The sequence below is a fragment of the Diorhabda carinulata genome, chromosome 12 (assembly GCF_026250575.1).
Source record: "Diorhabda carinulata isolate Delta chromosome 12, icDioCari1.1, whole genome shotgun sequence".
Classification (NCBI taxonomy): Eukaryota; Metazoa; Arthropoda; class Insecta; order Coleoptera; family Chrysomelidae; genus Diorhabda; species Diorhabda carinulata.
In genome coordinates this window covers 4,273,242-4,298,048 of record NC_079471.1, presented here as the reverse complement: position 1 = coordinate 4,298,048, position 24,807 = coordinate 4,273,242, and the positions used below count along the sequence as shown (strand labels likewise).

At 31.5% G+C, this 24,807-nt stretch overlaps 1 protein-coding gene across 1 annotated transcript in view; it reads left to right on the top strand.

The window, feature by feature from the left end:
• Positions 1-24,807, top strand: part of LOC130900327 (uncharacterized) — a 194,934-nt gene that overhangs the window by 102,896 nt on the left and 67,231 nt on the right. The window contains exons 4-5 of the mRNA XM_057810863.1: positions 14,215-14,385; positions 22,020-22,164. Of these exons, the coding sequence (XP_057666846.1) occupies positions 14,215-14,385; positions 22,020-22,164 (316 nt within the window). The remainder of the gene's footprint in view (positions 1-14,214; positions 14,386-22,019; positions 22,165-24,807) is intronic.

Sequence of the window (24,807 nt, the reverse complement as noted above, 5' to 3'; positions counted from 1 at the left end):
TATTTTAACAAATACTTCATACAAAATATTATTGTTCATTTGAAAATATTACATGTAGTAGTTTCACTGATATTGGATATCTAATGTTGCAAGAGTATCGTATCTATTCATAGTTATTGATAATTCCTTTTGCCAAAATTCATATGCCATATTATATACTTTCCTTGACTTTAATGAGGCAACTTCAGCCACTTCTCTAATTTCTAGTATATCCTTTTTTAGTTTGTTTCCTAACAAACAATTTAATACAAAATATCAAAAACAAAGAAACATACGCACACAAAAAATAATGTCCACAAGTTTGAGTCAAACTTATATTGTTTCTAGAGATACTTAAAATCATAAATTGTTCTAAAACCCATGGTACGAAAAAAATGAACGACAAACACATTCAATGTCGCTGATAAATCAGTGTTAATGCTCCCAGCATTCAAACTGCAGGTCTAAGGTTCGAGTCTGGTCTGGCAAATTCAATTTTATTATTATTTTTTAAGTATATAGAAGTGTTTTGGAAATATTTAGTAGTGTTTTACATGCCTAAATTATGAAAACCGATTTTTTGTTTCAAAACAGCTAAATCGAGAGAGAATCTGACAGCATTGGTTAATAAATTCATTAATCAATGCCGTGATTAATGGGTATTATTAAGGTCAAGCAAGCAAATGAATAATTGGTACATTATACAACAGTCGTTCTATGTAGGCTTTTTTTTACAAATTGAGAACAAGATTCTTTTCAAATTTTGTGATTGTATAGTGTTATCAAAACTTGATTTGAATTTAGCAGTAAAATTATATTCCATAAGAAGGCGTACTATTACAATAAAAAGTATTGATAAAAACGGAACATTTCATTATATTCCCTTTAGTTTATTGTCTCAAAAGCGCTAAAAAGTTGTAATAACTCTGATCTTAAGAAAGATGATAAATTACACTGTGAAAATTACGTGGGATATGCTTTATTAGATACTTCTTTGAGAATGGTAACGAAAATAAAAACTAACAGAACAAATAATTGAAACTAAAATAACGGTAAAGGATCATAATTTTTCTTCAAAAAGTTTCAATCCTATGAATAAAACAATACTTTATATGCCATAGAAATCAAATGGGTTCATACAATACTACGCAAATTGCGAAAGAAAAAGCAAAAATGTGAGGAAAAGAAATGAATCAACATACAAACTGTATTGTAGTCACAATGATCGGGGTAGAGGTTCATCTTTTTTCTACGTCCATACATAGTTTAGCACTTCATTATCTGTAAAGATGAATGAAATCATTTCATACAAAACATACACTTATGCACTACTTAGATAAGAGCTGGTATTATTCACGAATCCAGGATACAGACTATCTAAAGCATTAGACTCGATTCACATAATGAGCATGCGCACTGTACGTCAAATATCTAATATCACAGCCTTCTGGATGTCGGCGAAGGTATTTTTGACTGGGACTATTTCCATATTTTCTCAGTGCCACATCTGATCTATCTGACTGATTTCCTAGTGTTTGTTGATAATATTATTAATGTTTCATATAATTACGTCGACGAGAACCACTGAATTGACTCTTCTATCCACCACCACGATGTCGGGTCTAATATTTGTCACCTGCCAATCCTGTCACCTGCCAAAAGTTAATGACAATTAACCCACGCCTGCAGATAGAACGGTCCTCGTCTTCTTTGAATCCGATTCTACCTTTTCAGTCCATTACTTTAATGGTTCTTATGTTTATGTCGACGATCATCCAGTACCTCTTATGTATTTTTTCAACAAATCTGGAGTCGTCACCTGATTTGGTCGACCACCACAATGCTGGTACGGCCTCGTTTAAACTCTGCTACCCAATATTATACTGTTGATAACGAAGGAACAGTCTTACCCAGAGTAGAATCTAGTCCAGGTTCCATAATGGCTAGGCTAAGGCCTTCCAAATAAAACTATTGTATCCCACAACGATGACCATGTTTACAAATTCACTATTGATGGCTGCCAAACAAATACTAAACAACGTGGCGTCTTCAAATTTCAAACATATATATTGTGTACTTTCTCCTACAGTGGTATGTTTCAAGCAGCTACCGCCTTGGTCGGACCAGGTACTTCTGGGTCCATCCCCGTAAATGTTAAGAAGACCAGTTTCTGGTGACTGATATGTTGGTACAAATAGTCAGTATGTTATATGTTGAATTGTCTTTGACTTTGACACTTTCTGCATTAGTCGGACCGAGTGTTCGAATCCTCAATCACATTGTTTTTATAGTTATAAGTGTGATTAACTTGATCCTGGATAACAATCATATTTTATAATTATTTAAATCCTAGATATTTATTGACCATGGGTGTAATTAGTGCAATTAGTCTTCAAAAAGTTTTATTAGTGAATAGGGCTTCATAACTCGAAGGCTATATTGAATCGGAATACAAAAATGAAAAAAATTGAGGTTAAGTTTAATCAGGAGAATACAATCCAGTAGTCCACCTGTATTATATTTTCACATATGTTCCCATAACTACAGCTAACAATGATAAATATTATTGCCGCCATGTAATTTTAAGATGTTTCCTGGTTTGTTCCATGAATATCAAAACAAAATATACGTGTACATCAATATTATAATCAAAATATACATTCGGCCAACATTCGGAATTAAATTAGCTTACATACAATCAGGTACGTTGCAAACAAAACATGCACTGCTATTTGTTACACGATTTATGCTTGTGGAGTTTCTGAAGCAAGTAATGGGACCCGCTTCTATGCAATTACTGCCACGAGAATCTGAATTCGATTAACTTTTATTTCCTATTATTTAATCACTAGAACTCAAGATGGAATTATCGATCAAATTAATAACGCTATCGTGTGCTTTTTCAATTACGATACGTAAAAGCAAGACGAATAAAATATCAAGCGACGGAAAACCAGTCAGAAAACTTTCAGAATTCTTCGTACTTAACATCACTCATTTGCCAAAAATTGATTTTATCCATCAATGTGATCTCCTTCAAGAGCAGTACAATTATTTCAATAATATGTTTTTGAGACCAGCGAATAACCAGTAGTCATTAGAGGCTAGATCTGGACTATACGGTGGATGAGGAAGCAATTCGAAGTGTAATTCGTTCAATTTAACCATCGTTACCATCAACTTGTGAATCGGTGCGTTGTCTTGGTGAAACAATGGTTTCTTCTTCGACATATGAGGCCGTTTGTCCTTGATTTTTGGATTCAAACCATTCCAACAACTTTATGTAGTATTTACTATTCATCGTCTCTCCCTTTTGGATATAGTCGATGAACAAAATTCCATGGTTATCTCAAAATACTAGAGCCATAACTTTCTCAGCTGACTATTTTGCTTTTGGACGCTTTAGACGTGGTTGACTGACTTCAGTCCACACATATGATGATCGTTTTGATTCTGGAATGAAGTGATGGATCCATGCTTCATCCATTGTGACGTATCGATGCAAAAAAATCTGATTTATCACGTGGTTACACGGTCAAACACTGCTCTGACTCTTCAACACGTTATTGTTTTTGATCGACTGTAACCACACAACGAAAAAAACCTTATCAGGATGAAATGTTCAAGCATAATTGTAAATAACATCTTCTGATATATTTACTGTCTCAGTTATGTCACACAATTTCAATTTACGATTTTCTGGAGTAACCACCTCAATTGGACGATCAGAATATTCACCATCATCAGTATCTGCATGACCACGGTCAAATTTAGCAAACCATTAATAAATGGCTCTTTTTCTTGAGGCCGTACAACACTTTTGAGGCCATTGCTGAGTTTTTACAGTATTTTTTTCATCAAAAAGCAATGATAAATTGGGCATGAAATTGTTTTGAATCTATTATTTTGGAAATAACAAAATTAGCTTCACTTAAATGGCTGTCATTTTTTTCTGACTTATCGAAATGTCATAAAATTTCAAACATAGTTTCTTGGAAGTTGGTACTTCAAAAACGTCATATGGATTTGACAATGGCAATGACTCCATCTGTGTGTCAGTCATACGACTTATTGAGTGATATCATATCTTTGTCAAAGCTACGCATCTTTTGCACCTCATTTGAGGCGGAAAATTGAAGATTCATGCATATATAAAACTGTAAAATGGAACGTCGATGCAATAAGACCCTCTCTGTTCATTATCCTATGAAAAATAAAATGCTAATAAGATTTTTTCTTGTGTATCTTTCGGCTATCGACGAAGGTTTCCATCCATGTCGCTTCGAAATCCACATATCACCAAAGGAATTAGTAAGAGGTGGAGCTAAAATTTTCAGCAAACATTGACTAGTCTAGGCATTGGAATTTGCGTTTACGGAATCGATTCACACAACGCCAACATTCCTTGGTATTATATATATAAGTTCAGAAGTTTTTTCAATCTGATATCGTCTTAGCTACTGAATTTACTGATCACAACTACCACTACACCTCCCCACAATGACATTGCAGTTGAACTACTTTCGATCTCTGAAGACGATAACTTGATTATCGAAACGCTCGTGAAACAGTGTAATTGTGAGTGTTGGTACAGTGCTAGCAGTAAACAGTAGGTTCAGTATGATTATCTCCAACTCACCCTCCATTAAGTGGTTAAATTTCTTCTTGTAGAATACTCTCATCCTTCATAGCATTACCAGTGCCTTCGACAGTTCTTCTTGTGAGTATATATAGCCCCGGACCATGCAACATTCCGACAACTCAATCTTCTCTTTAGGGAAAACTAATACCCCAAATATTTTGATAACTTTACTCAGTGTATGGCCAGACTTCAAATTTAGATACACCACTGAAGTCCTGAAGTGAAATGATGAATTTGATGTTTGAGGATGTAAAATTTCACCTTGTATAATCATTATCTATCTCATTTGTTTATTCTCTTTAAAAAAGTATCTTCTGAAATTGGTTAGGTTAGTTGAATGAGCTTATTTTAAGTAATTTTTGATTTTGTTTAATAAGCGTCTTGAAGACGCATGTTCCTCGGTAATCTTCGAATCAAGGCCAGCTTGAGCTTTTAATCCACTTTTTTCTCAAACCAAAGAATTATATTTCCTTCAGAAATACTTTTTGTAAGGAATTTTACGCTCAGAAAGTTTTTTCAACTTTCGTGAATCGTTAGATAAAGGCTTTCTACAAGTGAATAAAATCTTTTAAATAACTTCATAACTTATTTTTCAGTTCCTTCTTGTTTATCGTAAATAAACGTCAATTATTCTATTTGAGTTTGTTATCATTGTCTCCATATCATGAAATTCACTCAAATCTCCTGGTCTATGAGTCAGAATCGTTTAAAACGCTTTAAGGAGATCATTTTATACTGCCTTATGCATGTAAATTAGATTGTAACGGTTCAAAAGATGACAATAAATCTTTCCAGCTGATAACTTTCGAACGTTCAGCTCTGTTTCACTCCCAATTCGGCATTTGTAGTAAAAAACCTTCCAATCAATTATTAATTTGATGTTCAATCATAATGATTGAATTTGAAGATTCCTTTCCATTATCCTAATGGTCGGTTTTCTTAACATTTTTTCCTTCAGTTTTTCCTTGTTTTATAGTGAATAATTCTGCTTGAACTTCTTTCAATTCAGAATGATCCTCATTTTGTTTCTGAAGATGCCAACTCCAATACTGTCAATCATTTTCTGATTAAATACTTTCAAAGCTGAGAATTGAAATAATTTATTAGAGAATACTATTCTTCGCACTTATGTCGCAGTCCAATATCTATTAACAAATAAATTCTTAGTGCTGTTTCTGTAATGCAATTTCACCCCGATAAAAAGAGAACATCTCCAACTGAACAGCTAAATTCTTGTTTACATTCCTGGTTGAGTTAAATCAAACTGGACACCTTCTTTGATTCTGTCAGGAAAATTGGTTTAACCGCAATCGAATAAGTCTTTTTCTTCAAGCTCGTTTTCTAACAATACTTACTAAATCGATATTTCAAGGAAATACATTGAAGGTGACACTTTTTATTCTTTGCGGTGTTTTCTGATAAATGTGAGTTTGTATACAGTTTAGATCATTAAAAATTATTATACTAAAGTAGTATCAACAAAATATAACGAGAGGGAACTCTTGTATAGGTTATTTGTAATTGAAAAAACTGCAGCTTCAGAACTTGGATCTTCATAAGAATATTCCCCTTAATACTCCTTTATCAACTGTCATTTTACACTTAGATTTGTACCATATATGTCACTATTTGCACATAAGAGTAACACACTACAACAAAACATTTCAAAGATTTGACATCACCCTGTATTTGCATTTGGAGTATCGCCCTGTAGGGACAACTTTAACGATGTCGCGTCAAATGTCATTAAAAATATGATTGTCAGATCCGACATCGTAAAAATATGAAAATGATGATGTTAGGCGATAAAATATGAGATTCTACATATATTTTTTGACAAGCAATCATTCTCGTTTACAAAACGTAGATATGTTTTTTACTTCGTAATCACTTACGTGAGCCATTTAATACTAATTGAAGTTGTAGTTTTATGTCCATTTTGTTCTTATAATATAGAGAAATTAAATGAAAATGCATCAGAATCGGAACTGGTTCCCAGAAATCTCTATTAACATAAGTAAGGAAATCCAAATATGTAAATAGAAAAAAACACAAAATATGCTAAGAAATTATTCTAATTTTTTATATGTAAGTACTAAACTCAACCTAAACATGCATTCATTATATTTTTTATGATATTGCATAAAGCAAATTGTCGTTAGTCGTGAAAACATTAAACCACTAAATGTTTTTGCCTCTTATCTAATTATAAAAAAATGTACGAATGGAAAAACTTTTTTCCACATAAAATGATGTAATAGGGGCGTTTTTATGATTACTGATCATTACAGGATACAAATCAATAGATTTAGTTGATGCTACATCTAAAAGAAATTGTAATCAACAATCACACTCTCAAATTTTTGAAAAATTATGCGTGTGACAGTTTGAAAACGTTCACTCGGATTTTTTCCGAAAAGAATAATGTTGATATTCTGGGAGTTTTAGAAGCAATGTATCAAATAGATTCAGTAAATTATGAGGAATCAATTAATCAATGTGTATATCCATAAAATAATAATTCCCGTGTTTGTGAAATGGATCCTGCCCAGCTTCAACGGAATTTTAAAATTCGGCAAATTTACACGGTGCCTAATATTTTTATAACTGTCGGATGTGCCTTTGATGTTTCTTTTTAGAACTTTTCAATATAGCAGACGGTTTATTTATAGTATTTCTTTTAAATAATTCCTAGGAAAGTTTCTTTATTCATTTGTTATGTTTTCTTGTTCTAGAAGTTTGTAGAATTCTATTTAGGATATATAAAAGGAGTTGTGTGAGCACAGTTAGTTGTAGTGACTAGAACGAATTAGTGATATTTATAAGTGAATTATTATAAATAATATAGATATATGTGTAATAAATTAAGAACGTAAGAGTCACTATTTATTAATGCATCCCTCGAATAAAAATAGTGTAAATAAATACGAAAAAATTGTTTGTTATTGGGTTCACAAATTATATTTACCAAATACTCGTGTCTGTGGAAGATGAATGGCTTGCTAGAAATATAAGGCCTCGACAAATCCAAAAAAAAACATTATTCTCTTCCCTTTTACATTAAACTGGAACTTATGAAAAACTTTGTGAAAGCACTAAATAAAAATAGTGATGCGATTCGGTATTTTCTAAAAATATCGACAAAATTTGTTGGTTCCCCTTGTATAAAAATTATGTATATGTTGTGACGGACTTAATAAAAACTTTTCAACACATGTGAATATCTGGAGATTGATTTTTTCCATAGATGAATGTTTTCCTAACAGGGCGACGTCTTTATCATGTTTTCAAGACTTTTTCCGAACTTCATCAAGGATTTTAGGATAAAAATAAGTTAAGAGATTATTGTTGATCTAAAATGAGAAAAACTAACGAAAAAAAAAACTAAAGAAGGCATAAAATTTGTCATTTTTTATTATTTTGTTATTGCTCATACGAAGTTACCTACGTATTCCTAAAACCAGATGGGGCAGAAATTTTCTGGCTAACTAATTCCTAACTAAATAAGAATTAATAACTTTTAGCTGCTGTATAAAAACTGTAAAATGGCGATGTCAGATTTGACATCGCCATATCTCAAAAATTAGTAACAGCCCTCAAACTAAGTGGAGTTGATGCATTATTGAAGAGTGAAGAACTCTTCATGGTTTTCGAAATGACAACGTTCACTGGTTCTCTCTTTTTTAATAATAACTAAAGAATAGTAATTGAACTTATCTGTTATCAGAATAATCTCAAAATAGAAATAATATTGCCTAAATCTATCTAAAGCTTATTCCATAAAATATTTTATTCAAATAATTTAATTCTCATTTTAATATTTGTTTTTGTCTTAACTTTCCAACGTGAAATTCGTTTAAAAGACTTTAAAACTCTTGATGCATCTCAAAATACGCATAATTAAAGATGTTAACTTGGTTTTCCACCAAACAGAAAGGTAAATCCAGCGATGGAGTTATAAATCGAGAAGTTACGACTCGAAATATATACCTCAAAGTTACAAAATTTGCGAATTTTGTTTGATCAACTGAAAACGATAAAAAATTACTCGTATAGCTATTAGTATCTATATTATTACTATAGTTGACTCGATACCGATTTGAAATCACGATTTTTCATACTTTCAAAAGCTATTGAATGGAAGTGAAGGTCAAGTCGAAAGTATTAAATGGAGGAATTTGAGAATTATACACACGGATAAGTTTGCAGAATATGAGACTGGATTTTATTTTTAAATTACAATAAATTCAATTGAGGCAAGCTTATAATATTATAGTGCGAAAATGGACAAAAATCAAAATAGCGTAGAGAGTTCAAACTACCAAAAAATTTAGGATCAATTTAAGTCTTAGACAAATCGATCCTTGGTATACAGAAAATAATAAGAATAGCGACAAAGAAAAGCATTTTCAATAATTATAATCAATATCCCGCATTTACAAATGACTCTTTAAGCAATTTGGTTAGAAGAGGAAGCTTTAGAGTTAGTACAAAAAATTAATAGAACGTATGAAGAAACAGAAAGTATAGTATATAAACTAGAATACTGAAGGATGATGCTCTCTAAAAAATTTGATTCAAGATTGAATAATACATTAATCAGAGCCACGGTGACTGATACTTATAAAACGTGGGTAGGAAATCAAATTAACTACAGATAAAACGATAGGAAAAAGACATTTTTAGGAAGATATATTGCGAAATTGACACAGAAGAAGGGTGTGAAAGAAGAACCAATAAAGAACAAGACAAGTATAGATTGCAGACCGAATATAACAAGTTTTGTTACAGCAAAAAGACTGGAATGAGTGCAATACGTGGAAACAGATATTCGTGAAAACGTAAAAGTTAAACCATAGCAGAGATAGAAAAATTTGAGAAATTAACTGCAATAAATATAACTAATATATGGTAAAAAGGAACGAGAAATAATATCTCTACTTCTCTCATAAATTAATTTTTCTAATTACAAGCGACCTAAAACTAAGATCACTTATCCTGAAAAATATATTAAAAGTCTAAAGCGTTTAAAGTGAAAAAATTCAAAGATTTCTCTAGAATACATATATTCACAGTTTGTTATTTATCTGAATTATGTATCGGTGTTTTTCTTTTAAATATCAAAAATATCAAACTCCAATGAACTTTGAAAATTTGAAATCTTCTCCATGACCGCTTCGAGAAAAATATTTTTCATTATCAAACAGATAAAGTGACACAGATATTCATATTTTTATTAATGGAAACTGTATATTCAGTTTGTTTTTCTATTAAAATATATCTAAAATATGTAAAGCCGCTTCTTATTTTCTCTGGCTAATATCTTATAAATCTTCCATTTAAGCTTAAATAATATCAACCATCGACAAGAGAAAATTGAATACGCTCGTAATTTACAGAAACATATTACTAGATAATATTCTCCAAAAGCAGAAAAAAATAAGCAAACACTTTCCCGAAATAGTTAATTTTCGAATCGAACAAACCTGTTACCTGGATATGATGAGAATTGTCTTGCATAAAAAAAACATCAATAAAATCTTTTGAATAATTCATTTGTTGTTCCAGTCAAAACATTATTTCCAGAATAATTTTGTGGTACAACTATTCACGCGAAGTAATATTTATGAATGAAAGATCAAATATGTGGCTTCCCATTAAGTACAGAATCCCTACACAAAGTTAGAAACTCAAAACTGAAATAAATTAAAATAATCCCGGACCATGCATTCCACTTGAATTTTACAAATCCCCGAAGAGCTCCTACGACATCTGAAAAAGCTCAAAAACAGGGCCTCAAGCTCTTCGCATTATACATGTACATTACTTGGAAAATAACGGTTTTCTGGATCACTATAAATCCTTTCCTTCTGAAAGTTAAAATATGTTCGAACGAACTCTGTAGATCGAATTAAATATCTGATTGAAAATAAATAGCTGGTAGGTAAGCCGATAATATATGGACGGAGTGAACAATAAATAACAATAAATCTATTTTAAATATATTATCATCCTTCAGAGATGTCATTCTGAGTAGGATCCTTCTTTTCCCCGGAAGGAATAAAATGTTTGTATGACTACGAGGATGGTCCCAGATATACCTGGCACAACAAAGAAAAAACAATGACCACCGAACCGAACTGTTAATAGAAAATAATGCCAGGGAGCTAAATCTAGTGAATAAGGTGCATGATGTAGTAATTCAAATTTTAATTCATTAATTTTTGCCATTGCAATAACGGATTTTTGAACAGGTGCACTGTCTTGATGAAACAACATTCTCTTCTTAGCCAAACGTGGCCGTTTTTGTTTGATTTTTTCGCTCAAACATGACATAATACTCGCTGTTGATAATTTTTCCTTTCTGGAGTCGTCACCTCATTTGACCGACCACTGCAATACTAGTACGGCCTCGGTTAAAATCTGCTATCCAATATTTTACTGTTGATAACGGAGGAGTAGTCCCACCCAGAGTAGAATCTAGTTCAGTTTTTATATTGGTTGGGCTAAGGCCTTTCAAATAAAAGTTTTCTATCACATAACTATGACCAATTTTTTCCTCGTTTACAAATTCATTGAAAACGTTCACTATTGAAGGCTGCCAAACAAATACCAAACAACGTGGCGTCTTCAAACTTGAAACATATGTTGCAGAGATTGCGTAAGGCTATCTAATACTACTATGATTTCCATTATTTTGTTAAAACTCTTCATTTCAATCAGAACTCATGCCAAAACCAAGACAAGTAACAGCCAAATCTAGACCAACAAGTGAAGCTAGTATCTATTCTTATAACGCCAGTCACTGAGAATAAAAGCAGTCAGAACTTTTCTCAATGAAGTTTAGCACTATCGCAGATGATGGAACAAAGATTTCAATGAAATATATTTGATGATAATTGGAAAACGACTTCCAAAGGCACATAAACATTCTGATCAATTCAAGAAGAATCGCTGGTTTTTGAGACAGAAAATTTGAATATTAGAAAAGTCAATAAAACCTAATTCACCCTCAATATGATTCCTTTATCTGTAATTAAACAAGAAACCAAATTTCTCATGGTTGAAACAAGCCTATACTTTAATCCATTTGTTATTGATGGTGTCTAAGCTAGTTTGCTTCCTATATAAACTTGGAGTAATTTCTCAGGTCTAAAACAATCGAAGAGATTCCTTTTTTCAGTGAGTTACATACTCACTAGATCTGTCCGGTGAATTACTATCTGAAGATAGTATCAGCATTTGTCGTTTCTGCGAGGAACCAAAGTAAATCGCCGAAAACTTCTTCTGTTAGTGCAAAGCTAAACTTACCTACTCCAATTCTAATTCATTTCTGTTTTTGTAGATTCTTGCCCAGTAGCTCATTTCCAGAACATTAATTTAATTAATTTTCTACTACTACTGCACTACGAATCAGAATACAGATTAAATTTCAGAAAAATTTAATTATCACTCTATCGTATTAAGCCCATTTCTTTTACTGTGATTAATCTGTGATAAAACAAATCTGGCATTACAAATTCCAAATTTATCCGGTGCGGTTGTTCTTTATCAAATGAAATGGTTTGTAAAAATCGGGAATAGCTAAAGCCCATTTCGTGATATATGTTACTATCCTTCACGGAAGCAAATGTCTGTTCTATTTACATGTACGTCCGTGAACCTTGCGAAATGCCAAACGAATCAGTCTTCACCCGCTTTTGGCTATTAGCGCACAATTTCAGGGGTTTTCGTCTAGATAAAATATGGACTAATTTTTAAAGGGGAGATAGCCTTAACGCAGATAGAAGCAGATGGAAACTATTACAAAATTTGATGAATAAATTATTGGAACAAAGACTAAACCATTAACATATCATTATCATTACGTGAAGCTTTAATGATTTTATTCCTAATAGTACCAAAAAGAAAAAAAAATATTACTAAGATGATCAGAAATCAAGAAATTCATTAGTTAACAGCAGTGAAATCGAATAACAACAACTTGCACCAATTAGATCAGTCATGTCAAAGATACGGCCCGCGGGCCGCTTCCGGCCCCTGGACGAGACCACTGATACTGTTGATACAAGTAAACTTGTTGTTTCTATACGAAGCACTAATAGTAACTTTGAAATAACGTGCATAGTACAAAAATTACGAATTCTAGAAAACATACAGTGAAGGGAATTATAGCAGATGCTCAAAATGTTGTCCATTTACTCCGATACAACAAGCCATGCGATTTTTAAAACTTTGCAATTCTTCTTATCTCTGTTGTAATCCTATCTTTTAATTCCTGAATATTGGTAGGTTTTGACCCATACGAAATAGTCTGAAGGATTCATTTATGGTAATGTCGGGGGCCATTCGATAAAACCACGCCTTCCAATTCATCTTCTGGGTATTACCTCACCACACTTGCATACTGAGGTGAGGCACCATCTTGTTGTCATTTGGGATACTGTTATTGTCTGGAAATTTCTAAAAATGAAGTTTTTTTCAAATGTAATTAAAAATATTTACTTGGTTTTGGAAATATCCGAGACAATTCAGTTATAATACTTTTTTCCAATGAATCTAAATACTCCGGACCATTTAAGTTACCCTAAATGAAAAAAGGACCAATTATTTTGTTGCCTATTATTCCAGCCCATATATTCAGTTTTTAGGGGTATTGAGTATGAGATTCATGCATCCAACGAGGATTGGTACGTGACCAGTATCTACATTTATGTCATTAATACAAAAAGTGACCTCATCGCAAAACATAACATTACTTAAAACATTTGGATCGTTTTGATTGTAACATTTTCCCATCATTAGGTTTGCAAACTCTTCACGTCTATCCAAATCGTCATCTGACAACTTTTAAACCAACGTTACTTTGCATGGATGGAATTCATTATCATTTTCATTACGGATGTTTGCGAAATATCAAGTTTCATGGATATTTGTCTAGTACTCAAGTGTGGATCGTCTTCTAACAGGACACAAACATCTAAGGATTTGTTTTCACTTGATGCAGTTTTCTGTGCCCTGATTTGGATAAATCTTACTTACTAAACCATTTTCGTTAAACTTTTTTACTAATTTATTGACAGTAGATCTTGTTATAGGATTTCGGTTAGGATATAAATCATTAAAGCTATTATACGTTTCTGGTTGACTTATACACCTAATATTATTGAAATATCAATTCGTTCTTTTTCAGAAAAACGATCCATTGTGACTTTCAATAAAACTCAACAATAATAATTTATTGAAACGTCAAATTTGTTATTATTATTTTAACTTCAGCGGAAATAACGCAAATGTAACTCCGAAATTATGGTATTTAGGTATAGGAAACATCAAATGAAAAATAATGAGTATTTCTTAAGTGGACTTCGAAAAGTGAAAAATATATAGGGTGATCCATTTAAAATAACAAAATTCCTTATTTTTCCGGAAAAAGGAAAGATCTGACAACAACTTAAATACCACCATAATACCTGCCGTTTCCAAGATAAATGACGCGTTCCGTACATAAAACTCACTCTGCATATTAGGCAATAAATCATTTATTTATATATTTTTCCTCGTATATAATTTTTTCCTATTTTTTGTTACAGTTGCATGTTCGACCGTAACCGTAACGAAATGCCAAGCAGCCCTTCGCACTCTTCAGGCATTTCCGTTCTTCAAGCCCACGTGTCTTTGTCGAGAGCCTCACGTGGACCCGGAGTGCAACTCCTTTAGAGATTTTCTTTTCGATCACCCTTGCGTGTTCGTCATGAAAAAAGGTAAGTGGAATAAATTATATACGTAAGGTCAATGCTCTTGAAAAAAGTATGAGAAGGGTAACTAAAATTCGAACAAGACTATCTATTGATGAATATAAAAATTCCCTACATCACATCCTCAAGTTATTTTAGTCTAGAAAATAAACTGACTCGATTTTTTGTCTTTTCATTCCAATTTCAACCACGGGATGACTGTTTTAATAATTGGTTTTGTCTTAAAGACCTTTACTCAATCTAAATAATCTTAAAGTATATTAGCTTCGAATTTTGAAGAGCTCCAATAGAGCTTTTTAAGAATACAACTCATAGATGTTATGATATCTTTTGTTACTTTGGGAGGAATATACATCAGTCATCAAAAACCTCGTATCGATTTCAAAGTGAACTCCTTCCAAAATATTCATATTTAATTATGGATCCAGAAAGATTTTCTACCAAAATGAGCTTTTTCAATTAATTTACTTTATAAAAGACAATCTTCAACGATAAATTTGTTTGTTTGGTTTGTTTTGATAGAAGACAATCTCCTAGCACATACTCTAAGTTGTCAGAGAATAATAAAATATTTTTAACATAAAATATGCGCTTCCGCCAAAATTTTGAAAATATGGGATTCCGCCAAATATTAGAATCACTGATACCAAGTATTTTTCATATTCCCTTATCACGAACATATTAAAAATTTTCGAAAACTATAGCTCTATCTCAGGTGGATCACCTATCGGCTGATTCTGATCCAGAACGAGATATAGATCGCAGTTTCCGAAAGTCGCATTCAATTTTTGGTGGAAATTTCAAATTTACTTTTTTGTGCGATGAATTATCTAAAAATATGAAAACCGCAAACCTCAGTAACCTATTAATTACGCTGCGCACGAGAATTGATAGTAGACAGTCATTAAATATAATTTTTGGGGTTCAAAAAACCATAGACAAATGTCGAACGACTAAAATCATTTTCTCATAGATAAAATCTTCGAACAACGACTCGTAGACCATCGCCACTGTTTTAGTACAATGTGTAGAATCTTTACATTGTTAGAAAAAGTCTTTCCAAATAACCGATAATTTTTTAATGAAATGTGATGTTCTGTAACTTCAGAAGATTATTTCCAAATTATCACAAAAAAGCCCAAATCTACAAGATTAATTCATAATATTTTCCGAATTGACCAAGAAATCAAATCAAGTCAATTCAAATATTCAATCAAACAAAAAATATTACCAGAATAAAATTAAAATAAGTAAAAATTACAAGAATTGTACGGAAATTTCATTATCAAAATTATAGTGATTAACATCAAGTATGAAAAATTAAAAAAGATGCTGAAGAGAGTGATAAAACTAAGAAGTGAATGAATATATATACAAAACAATGTTCGATATGGCGCAGAAACAATGAAAACGATTAAAATGAATACAAACAGTATATTAACTTCAAGGATAAGATATAGTTGAGAGGATAAAACCACAAAAAATAGAATGACTGTGGCAATTGTGGGAAGCAAACGAAAACATAGTGTCCTTATCCATGCTACAATGCAATCAAAGATGTAAAGGAAGGCCGTAATCAAAGTGGTTAAGATAAAGTAGAGGAGAACCTAAATAGAATAGAAAATAACTCTGAGTGAGTTATGTATGCGGCCATACATTTATGTCATTTTGTTAACTTCTTATTTCTAGTTTAGTGCTTTTAATTGAATTAATGGTTGTTGTATTAGCCTCAAATACATAAAACGAATATTTTTGAAGCGTTAACCTCTAACATGAATAATCTTAAAGCAATTTGACGATATTTCATAACATTTTTCTATTGTTATACATCCTGTGTGAATTATTGTATTATTTTTTTTCCTATTTATTTTTTAAACGGAGCGGTGAATTTATTACAAATTATTAAGTATTTATACACTAACACGAATACACTAAGCTGTTCACTATCCACTAAACTCTTTACTAACACTTAACGATACACTTAACTATGCACTAACTTATTACTAAACACTGGCATCATTATCATTATCAACTCTTTCAATCCTTTTCATTTTCTATTTTTGTTTTCTTTATAGTTCATCGTTTGTCTTAGCTGCTTTTGTCATTATTTTCTATTTCTTTCGGTTTCTTCTCCTCTATTTCGTTTCTCCAAGTCTTTCTCGGCCCGTCTCTTCCCTTATTTCAATTGGTTTTCTTCTCATTATATGCCTAGCCCAGTTGAGACTGTGTACTTTAATGTATCTAACTCTAACACCATCTCCTTCTCGTTTTTCTTTGCTTGGGCCTGTTATAATTCTCATTATCTTTCTCTCCTCTCTTCTAAGTTCTTCTTTTTGTTGATTACTGTTGTTTCCATCGCGTACGTGATTACTGGTCTTATCAGGGTTTTGTACATTTTTATTTTGTTTTGTTTAGTTATGTTTTTGCTTTTTAATATTTTGTTTATTCCACATTCTTTTTATATCCTTTCCTTTATCTTGTCTCTGGTTGTTTGTCCCAACGTTATTCCTAGATAGTTAAAGATAGATATTGTTTCAAAATTGTATTTATTAATTTTCATTTGGGAACACTTATATAAATTCTCAAATTTTCCGTTTTTTTTTATCCTGGTCCTGTTCAGTACAACATCAAATTATTCACTGAGCCATCGCTTATTTATATCCAACGGCTGTCTAGATAATTCGGATTCTGGTATATCGTAAACAAAAAAAAGAACTTTTCAGAAATTGCCATATAATGTAAATAACTTGTACAAACAATACATTACAAAACAATAATTTAGATAAGAAATATATAGGCGCGTTCGCCAAACTTCTGGATTTTGTTAACAGGACCAGTTTCACGGTCTATATCGATGAAAACCATTTTTAACCTAAAATTTGAAGTGAGTCGATTTTCTAGGAAAACCTGTTAATTAAAGAAGTCTTTTAATTTTTAAATCACACTACGTATTAATTACAACTGAACTCATTTGTTTTCGATTATATTAATTATACTCTTATCATAATTTACATATTTCGCCCAAATCAGAATACATACAAGTATTTTAAATTAAAATTATCACCATATAAACCAATTCTTACGTGACTGAAACAGAGACTGTTAACGACACCGCTGTCGCTGGTTGGAATGCCAAGAAATTTCACGTTTATACAAGGCTTGGGATCCAGACAACAATCTATTATTCCCTAACATAGTAAAACTTGCATATATATACGGAATTTTCTTGCTGAAATGGGAAATTTAGAAAATAAACGTTTTCCAACTTACACAAACTTTTTGTCATTGCTGAAGTATCTATTTTTGTATGAAACTGTAATATATTTGGTTTTGCTACTCGAGACTGGAATAAAAGTATCATCTTGCGAGTAGTAGAAACATATATTTATTCTATTTTTACTACCCGATATACCTGATTGTTCAATAAGTTTTCTAGTCCTATGAAAAAATACAATTTAATAATTTGAATGAGATATTATTATTCAATATACTTCCAAAACCCTCGTTCCAGCGGATTTCCTAATTAATCAAGCTGGAACAATTAGGTGGAAGTTCAAAGGAGATATCTTTGACAAATAGAGTGAATGCTACAACTTAATCTATTTCATATACGATGCTTATGTCCATTAAATTAGTTTCCCAACGACTTTTCACAATAAAAAACATGTTTATTGGTATTGATTAAAACATTTTTGAGAAAACTTCGACTTCACTCTATTTTTCGATATAATCGTCGTTTACATCAATGCATTTCTGCGGTGTACCATCTTTTATATGTCTTAGTCGTGGAAATTTGTCGCCGCGCTGCGAAGATAGCTTAAGAATAGTCACTGAGAGTCAAGTCTGGGCCATAAGGGAGTTTGATGAGATCGGTTGTTACACGGGCGACTTCGGCAAGCTTAGGAGTGTCCACTGACGAGATTGTTATTTTGTTTCCGGTGTCAGTTGGTGGACTAAGTTCAAAAACTCCTCGCCATCGGTCAGAATTTTCGGGACCGTATCCCAATCTCAAACGACACCCTCCTAGCAATGCTCTCCACCATAAAAAAAATCAAATTGATTAGTCAAAGGCTTGATACTCACTAAATATCAAAGATAGTAACTGGAAGAGTGTTTTATATAAAGATGATGATGTAAATCTAAAATCTACGCACACCTGGGGAATAATCTTCTGATTGTACTGCTTCTCCAAAGGAGGCATTTATTTGTGATGCAAAATTTGATTCTGGAAAGAATATATTAATGTGTGCTATGTCATTTGTGCCATTTATAGAAGATAAATTCGTTTACAAGCATCGGAAAGACTAAATTAATCGAACTTAATTGAAAATGAATGTTCTGTTTCACGAGATTATCTAATTACTAGTTTACAATGTTATTTCCAATAGCTTGGAGTGAAATTGATCTACTCTAATTTCCATTTGTCATTATAGCTTCCAATATTTGCGACTTTGGTTCCAGGTACCCACATCAAAAGAACTCAAAATTGGGATAATAAAGAACAGGTCTGGCGAATCAGAATTGAGCTAAAAGTCTTTTTATGTACGGTTTGTTTCTGATCCCATAGCCTGGATTTGCGTTCAGTGTTATTTCACAGAATTGCAGCCCTTTAGGTGAATAATTTCCTGGAAAATAAACTTTAAAGGATTCAATTTATGTATTTATGTATTTTCGTGAAATCTGCGAAAAAACTGACTATGATCATAATTGATATTGATTCAAAACAATCGTATAATACTACAAAATCGTATTTATATAAATATCATATTCCTACATCCGCGCCCTACAAGTACGCCTCATGAATTTAGCAACGTAGCGTCGTCGATGACCAGATAAGGATCTTTTTCTTTGTAACAAAGGCAATAGAGGAAGGTTCTCTTTTGTTTATGTTGTCACTTGGTGGGGTGTTGATAGGGACAAGGACCTGACTCGGAATCAGGATATTTACTGCCAGGAAAAGCACTTAGAAAGAGAGAAAAAAAGCGGAACTGCAAAAAGATTTGTTTAAATAGAAAAATTGATATAAGTACGTGTTATATTTAGAGAATTATGAAATATATGTGTGGAATTGCAAATAATAGAAATTATGATAACCAACTAGCTCCACTAAGTGGATTAACACAATATAATCTGCCAAATCTTAAGTATTGCAGAAGGAAATAAATGTGTCAACGATATGGTTCTACAAAATGAACTAGCACCAAATTATACTTGTAAACTAGTGGTTCCAAATCGAAATATTCTATTCTATTCTATTCTACATACCTAGTAAGAGTAATTTTGCGTATAGCAACTACAAAAGGAGTGAAAATTTTTTCGTTGAAGTATAAAACACGTTTTGTACGTGAAAAACTCATAAATAGGGTAATAAGTTTCAACTTATCGATACAAGAGATACATAACCTTAACATGTACATCTGAAATATTGATAGAGTTTCTATAACGAGTTACAAAGAATATATTTCACTTTGTTCTTGAGACTGAACCAAAATAACAAGCTAGAAACTCGTTAGTTAATAAATATACTTCCAAATAAAATAAAGTATCTTCAATTGTTACCATTAATTTTGAATGAATCGATTCAGTTATATTTTTATAATACACTTTAGTCCAGTCGTTTTAGGCCAAATTAGGTAACTATCTCGGAAAATCGACATACCCAGTTTATTACCACGTAATACCTTGTATTTTTGGCATCCCAAAACTATTTTCAAAATTCATGTATAATTGGATTGTCGCAAGGTTCAAAGGTCACAAAAATTTTTACGTATTTCACAAATATCTCGATTTCTATGGGTTTTTCGCTATTTGTATTCAATATTGTAGATAATTCAATTCCCTACAACTTTTGTATTTAACATTTTTTGTACATTGAAATGTTTTCGAGATAGAGCGCGCGGTCAACTGGTAGTCCTGATAAAAAAATCATAATATAAAGGTTTCAAATAATTGCTAAATGTTTAATTATCGTTTTTTATCAACTTTTAGATTGAATTCATTTTTTTACAATTTAATATTCCGGGTATGTCGATTTTCCGAGGTCAACCCGCTATAACGACTAGACTGGTATTGTTTTCGTTAAACTATTTAAAAATGTTAAGAATTATAATTTTTAGAAAAAAAAATTATTTCTTGGCCAATTATTTGAACAATCCAAATATAGAAAACACCATTTTTAACAATTAGAAAACATTTTTTCAAGTCATAATTTTCTCTGAACAAAAACAGAAAAAGTTCAAACTTATTAAGACTTTCAATTTGCTTGAAACAATTTCATGAACAATTCATATCCTACGTTATTTACTGCCCTCGTTCAATGTGAAAACAGGCATAGCTAAATATTTTCAGCATAATTTTTTAGATACTTAATTTTCCAATAATCACGAAAAATTATAGTTAACAAATTAAAAGATTTTCATGAACATTTATCCCAAGATCTTATGAAGTATATATATCAAAAGGGCTCTGCAAGGTTTAACATTTATATGTCAATTATTTATACCTTTAACCCCAGTATTTGTGACAGCAGAGATTGGGAAAAAATTTGTTAGTTACCAATTGAATAACTTTTTGAAAAATAGTTACGAAGATGACATAATATTTTTCAAATTTTAAGAATGACATTTAAGAACATTATTTTGTTAAGAACTCTCGCGCGCAAACCGTAACAGCGCCGGGGAGCCCTATTTTCAACCGTAAATTAAAATTATAAATAATGGACCGAGAGAGAAATGCTTTATTGTCAAAAAATTATTACAAGTTGTAAACAAAATCTTGTAAAACAAACATAAAAATAACTGAATAAAGATACGATTAAATAATAAAACCAAGTACAGAATAAAACCACAATGTGTAACAAAATTATAGGCTATAGTACTAGATAGTAATTAGTATATAAGTCGTAAATAAGTCCATAGCAAAAATTAAACCAGTATGTAACATGTCATGGCATACAGAGTAGAAGGTAAATATGCCCTCAAAATATTGCGAAAAGCGGGAAAAGATGATATCGATTTGATTTCAATTAGCAAGTGACTATGCATTTTTTGCATTGTAAAATATTGAGCCGTCAACTAATTCTGAACGTGGAGTAGGTAGGTAAAGGTCGTACTCCGCGTTCCTAAGTAGATAGCCGTGCAATGTCTTTTTGCTAAGACTTTTTTTCGAAAATTTCCTCATCTTCAATGACCTTTTTTAAAAATTGTTTAGATTTCAATATTTTTTGAATTATTAACTAGATATTAAATACCATTCCTTTTCACCTTATTTTGTTAATAACAATAACAATTCTTTATCTGCTCGAAAATCCTTCAAAATCATTTTTCTAGGGATAATTCCGAACCGCTTTCGCTCATATTTTCAGGACCTTTATTTCTATTTTTCATTTTTTTGACATTGTAGACTAGAATATTAAACATATCACCCCATTCCTTAAATTATTATCATTTTCGCTTCAATTGAACTTCTTTCTTTATAATTTGGGAATCTTCTTATGTATTCTAGAGTACTCTAAGTGTTAATGAATAATATTCAATGATTGATCGGGAAAAATATGTCTAAACTTTTTCTTATACATTATAACGATTCAAAGAAAAGTTTTATAGTGATTTAATCATAAATAAAGTTTCGTTTTGTTGCAGAGAAAGATCCGTATCCAGTTGATGCCCTGCCAACATGTAATCACGCTTTATCAGTTTGCCAACAAGAACATAAATGTATTAAATTGTACGAGGACTTCAAAGCCAACTGCAAAGTGCGAGATAATAGATGCCGGATGGATGACAGGTGAACCATCTATTTATTACTCATTAGGCGGTTGTATAGAAATAGAATAAACATAAGCGAATTTGTGGAACAAACAAAAAGGACGAGTGGAAATTGGATATACAGTTTATGTAACAAAATACAACTTCCATAATGAATTTAATCTATTATAGAATCCAGGTTTAATCGATTAAACAATAAAAGCTAATATACAATGCATTATTGCCAATACTTTAAGCATAAACAGTAATCCTTTCAAATTATGAATATTTGAAAACTTGTTTGTACCTTCTGAACCAGAACTTGTGAATATTCAATACATTTCGTTGATTAGTTGATTCGTTAGTTCGTTGATAGTCACTTCGGAATTATCTGCTTTCGAAAAGACTGAAACCGCTCGACATTCATTCAATTTCTACTAAATTGTTAAGTTTTATAGTTTTATCATGTCCCTCCTTTGATTCGTTGTTTTCTGGTGAATCCCAGATCTCGGATCCACGGTTTTTATTCCTTATAATCTTATATTTCACATTGATCAAATATTCAAAGAAACTTTCTCATGTCTGATTATCAAAAATTCTGTTTCAGTTATTCTTAAATTTAAATTTAGTGCAAGGTACTTTAGCTAGGTACTTCGAAAGGCATCAATAGATTGCACAATTGATTGTATTGTAAACTTGACTAAGCAGTTAAACGTCTACAATTATGTCAGAAAAGTTGTACCAAAGGTCGTTAAAAATTGATAAGGTTAATTGTAAGCCACGATTAATCTGTTTTGTAGAAATTCCATAAAGTTGTTGATCATCATACCTTCCATTTCGATCAGCCAATTTTCAAAATTACCATGCATAACACTAAACATTAAATTTATGCAATATCATCATTGTTGTGGTATGGTCACCATGTATTGATTGAAGGTAAGGGGCCTGCAATGCTTGGAAATGTAATAAATGTAATAAAACTGATTCTCGTATATATCTTACGAAATATGATGTACCTTGACATTACATAATCTTTAGTTATAGTACCAAGGTTTTTTATTTGATAGCGTTGCGTTTCTAACAGGACGTGTTTTTTAATTGCCTCGAATTACACATTTTTTAAGCGTGGGTTACAATTAACTGTTTTAATTTCTACCGACCTTCTGGTTAAACAACTATTACAATCTAATTGGGTGCCTATCGTACGAATTTCCTCCAAATGTCACATGGAAAGACTGGAGAACTATTACTATTAGGCAATAAATCTAATAATCCCGTTCAATACATATCTCTCCAATATTAATTTGCAATTCCGAAATATTTGTGACATGGATCTTTGCCCTTGGCAGACTAAAGTCTTGCCAATCGTAATGAATCAGATATTCTAGCAGAAGCAATAAAAAAAAATGCCTTTCACGGAGATGGTACAAATTATCACAACTAGAAGTTCAAATCGGTAATACGCATATCACAAGTGATTAGCTACAACTGAAAAAACATCAAGCAATGTGCGAAATGTGCAACAATGAGTTTATTAAGCACCTCTCAATTAACTTTAAGAAATAGAAAGAAGAATCAACTACCACCTTTATTAATGAACCTACAATAAGAAACTATCTGAAAAACTATTAATTATTTAGTAAAATCTGAAATGTAATGTTTGGATTGGAGATTAATCTCTTAAATTTTATTTGTACTATGTCCAAAATAATACAGAACTTGCAATAAATTGTTCATTCTCAATATAAAGGAGAAAAGTTCAACTCTTCAACTGACGTATTTAAAGTTTGAAATTTTTTATGAGGTATTATTCATAATCATATAAGAACTGTTTATGCTTGGCATTGTTTATAAATAAAAACTCATAGTTTTTGCTGATATATCATCACAAAAAGCGTATTTAAAAACGGTACTGCCCGAGGAGCGGCATCTACTTTCTGCTGAAGTCTTTGTTTAGGCACATTGTTTATTTATTGGATGTCGAGAACATTTAGTTGGTCAATTCTAAGTCTCGATTGCTTATATCATAATCAATCCATCAATTACTTTGGATTCGACAACGTTAAACGCATTAATAAAAAAATAATCCACTTTCATGATAATGGAAATGTTAAGAATATAAAAATAAATATTAAACAAATTAAAACAACGGGAATACTATTCCTAACTCAAAGAAACAATAAAAGAAAATTTTTAACCAACATTCATTTATAATAAAAGGAAATAGTATATTATACTGGAACACCTGGTACATAATTTTGTATCACTTTTTGTATATTGTCTAAATAGTTGAATGATAAAATTATTTGTGAATCAATATACCAGTTAACAGACATATTCCTCAATAACATTAGTATTATTTCAACTGAAAGCAAATTAAGCGTAAAGTTTTGATTTAATTACGTTCAAACATAACCACATTATGTCCAGAAACCCACAGCACTTCAACAATGGCGTCATCATGTACTCTCAACGTGGTTTCACAATGATTACCCACATTAAAACAACGAAAATGCCAACATCAGCATATTGTTATCTAAAAATTTTATATCTCGGAAACACACGTACTGAACTATAGTCTAGTGAAGAAAACGGAAAAATAGATGCTTGCGTAATCATGTCATCTAACGGTGCTTGACTTTTATACTGATTATCTTATTCAGCTTAAGCTCTAAACTAATGT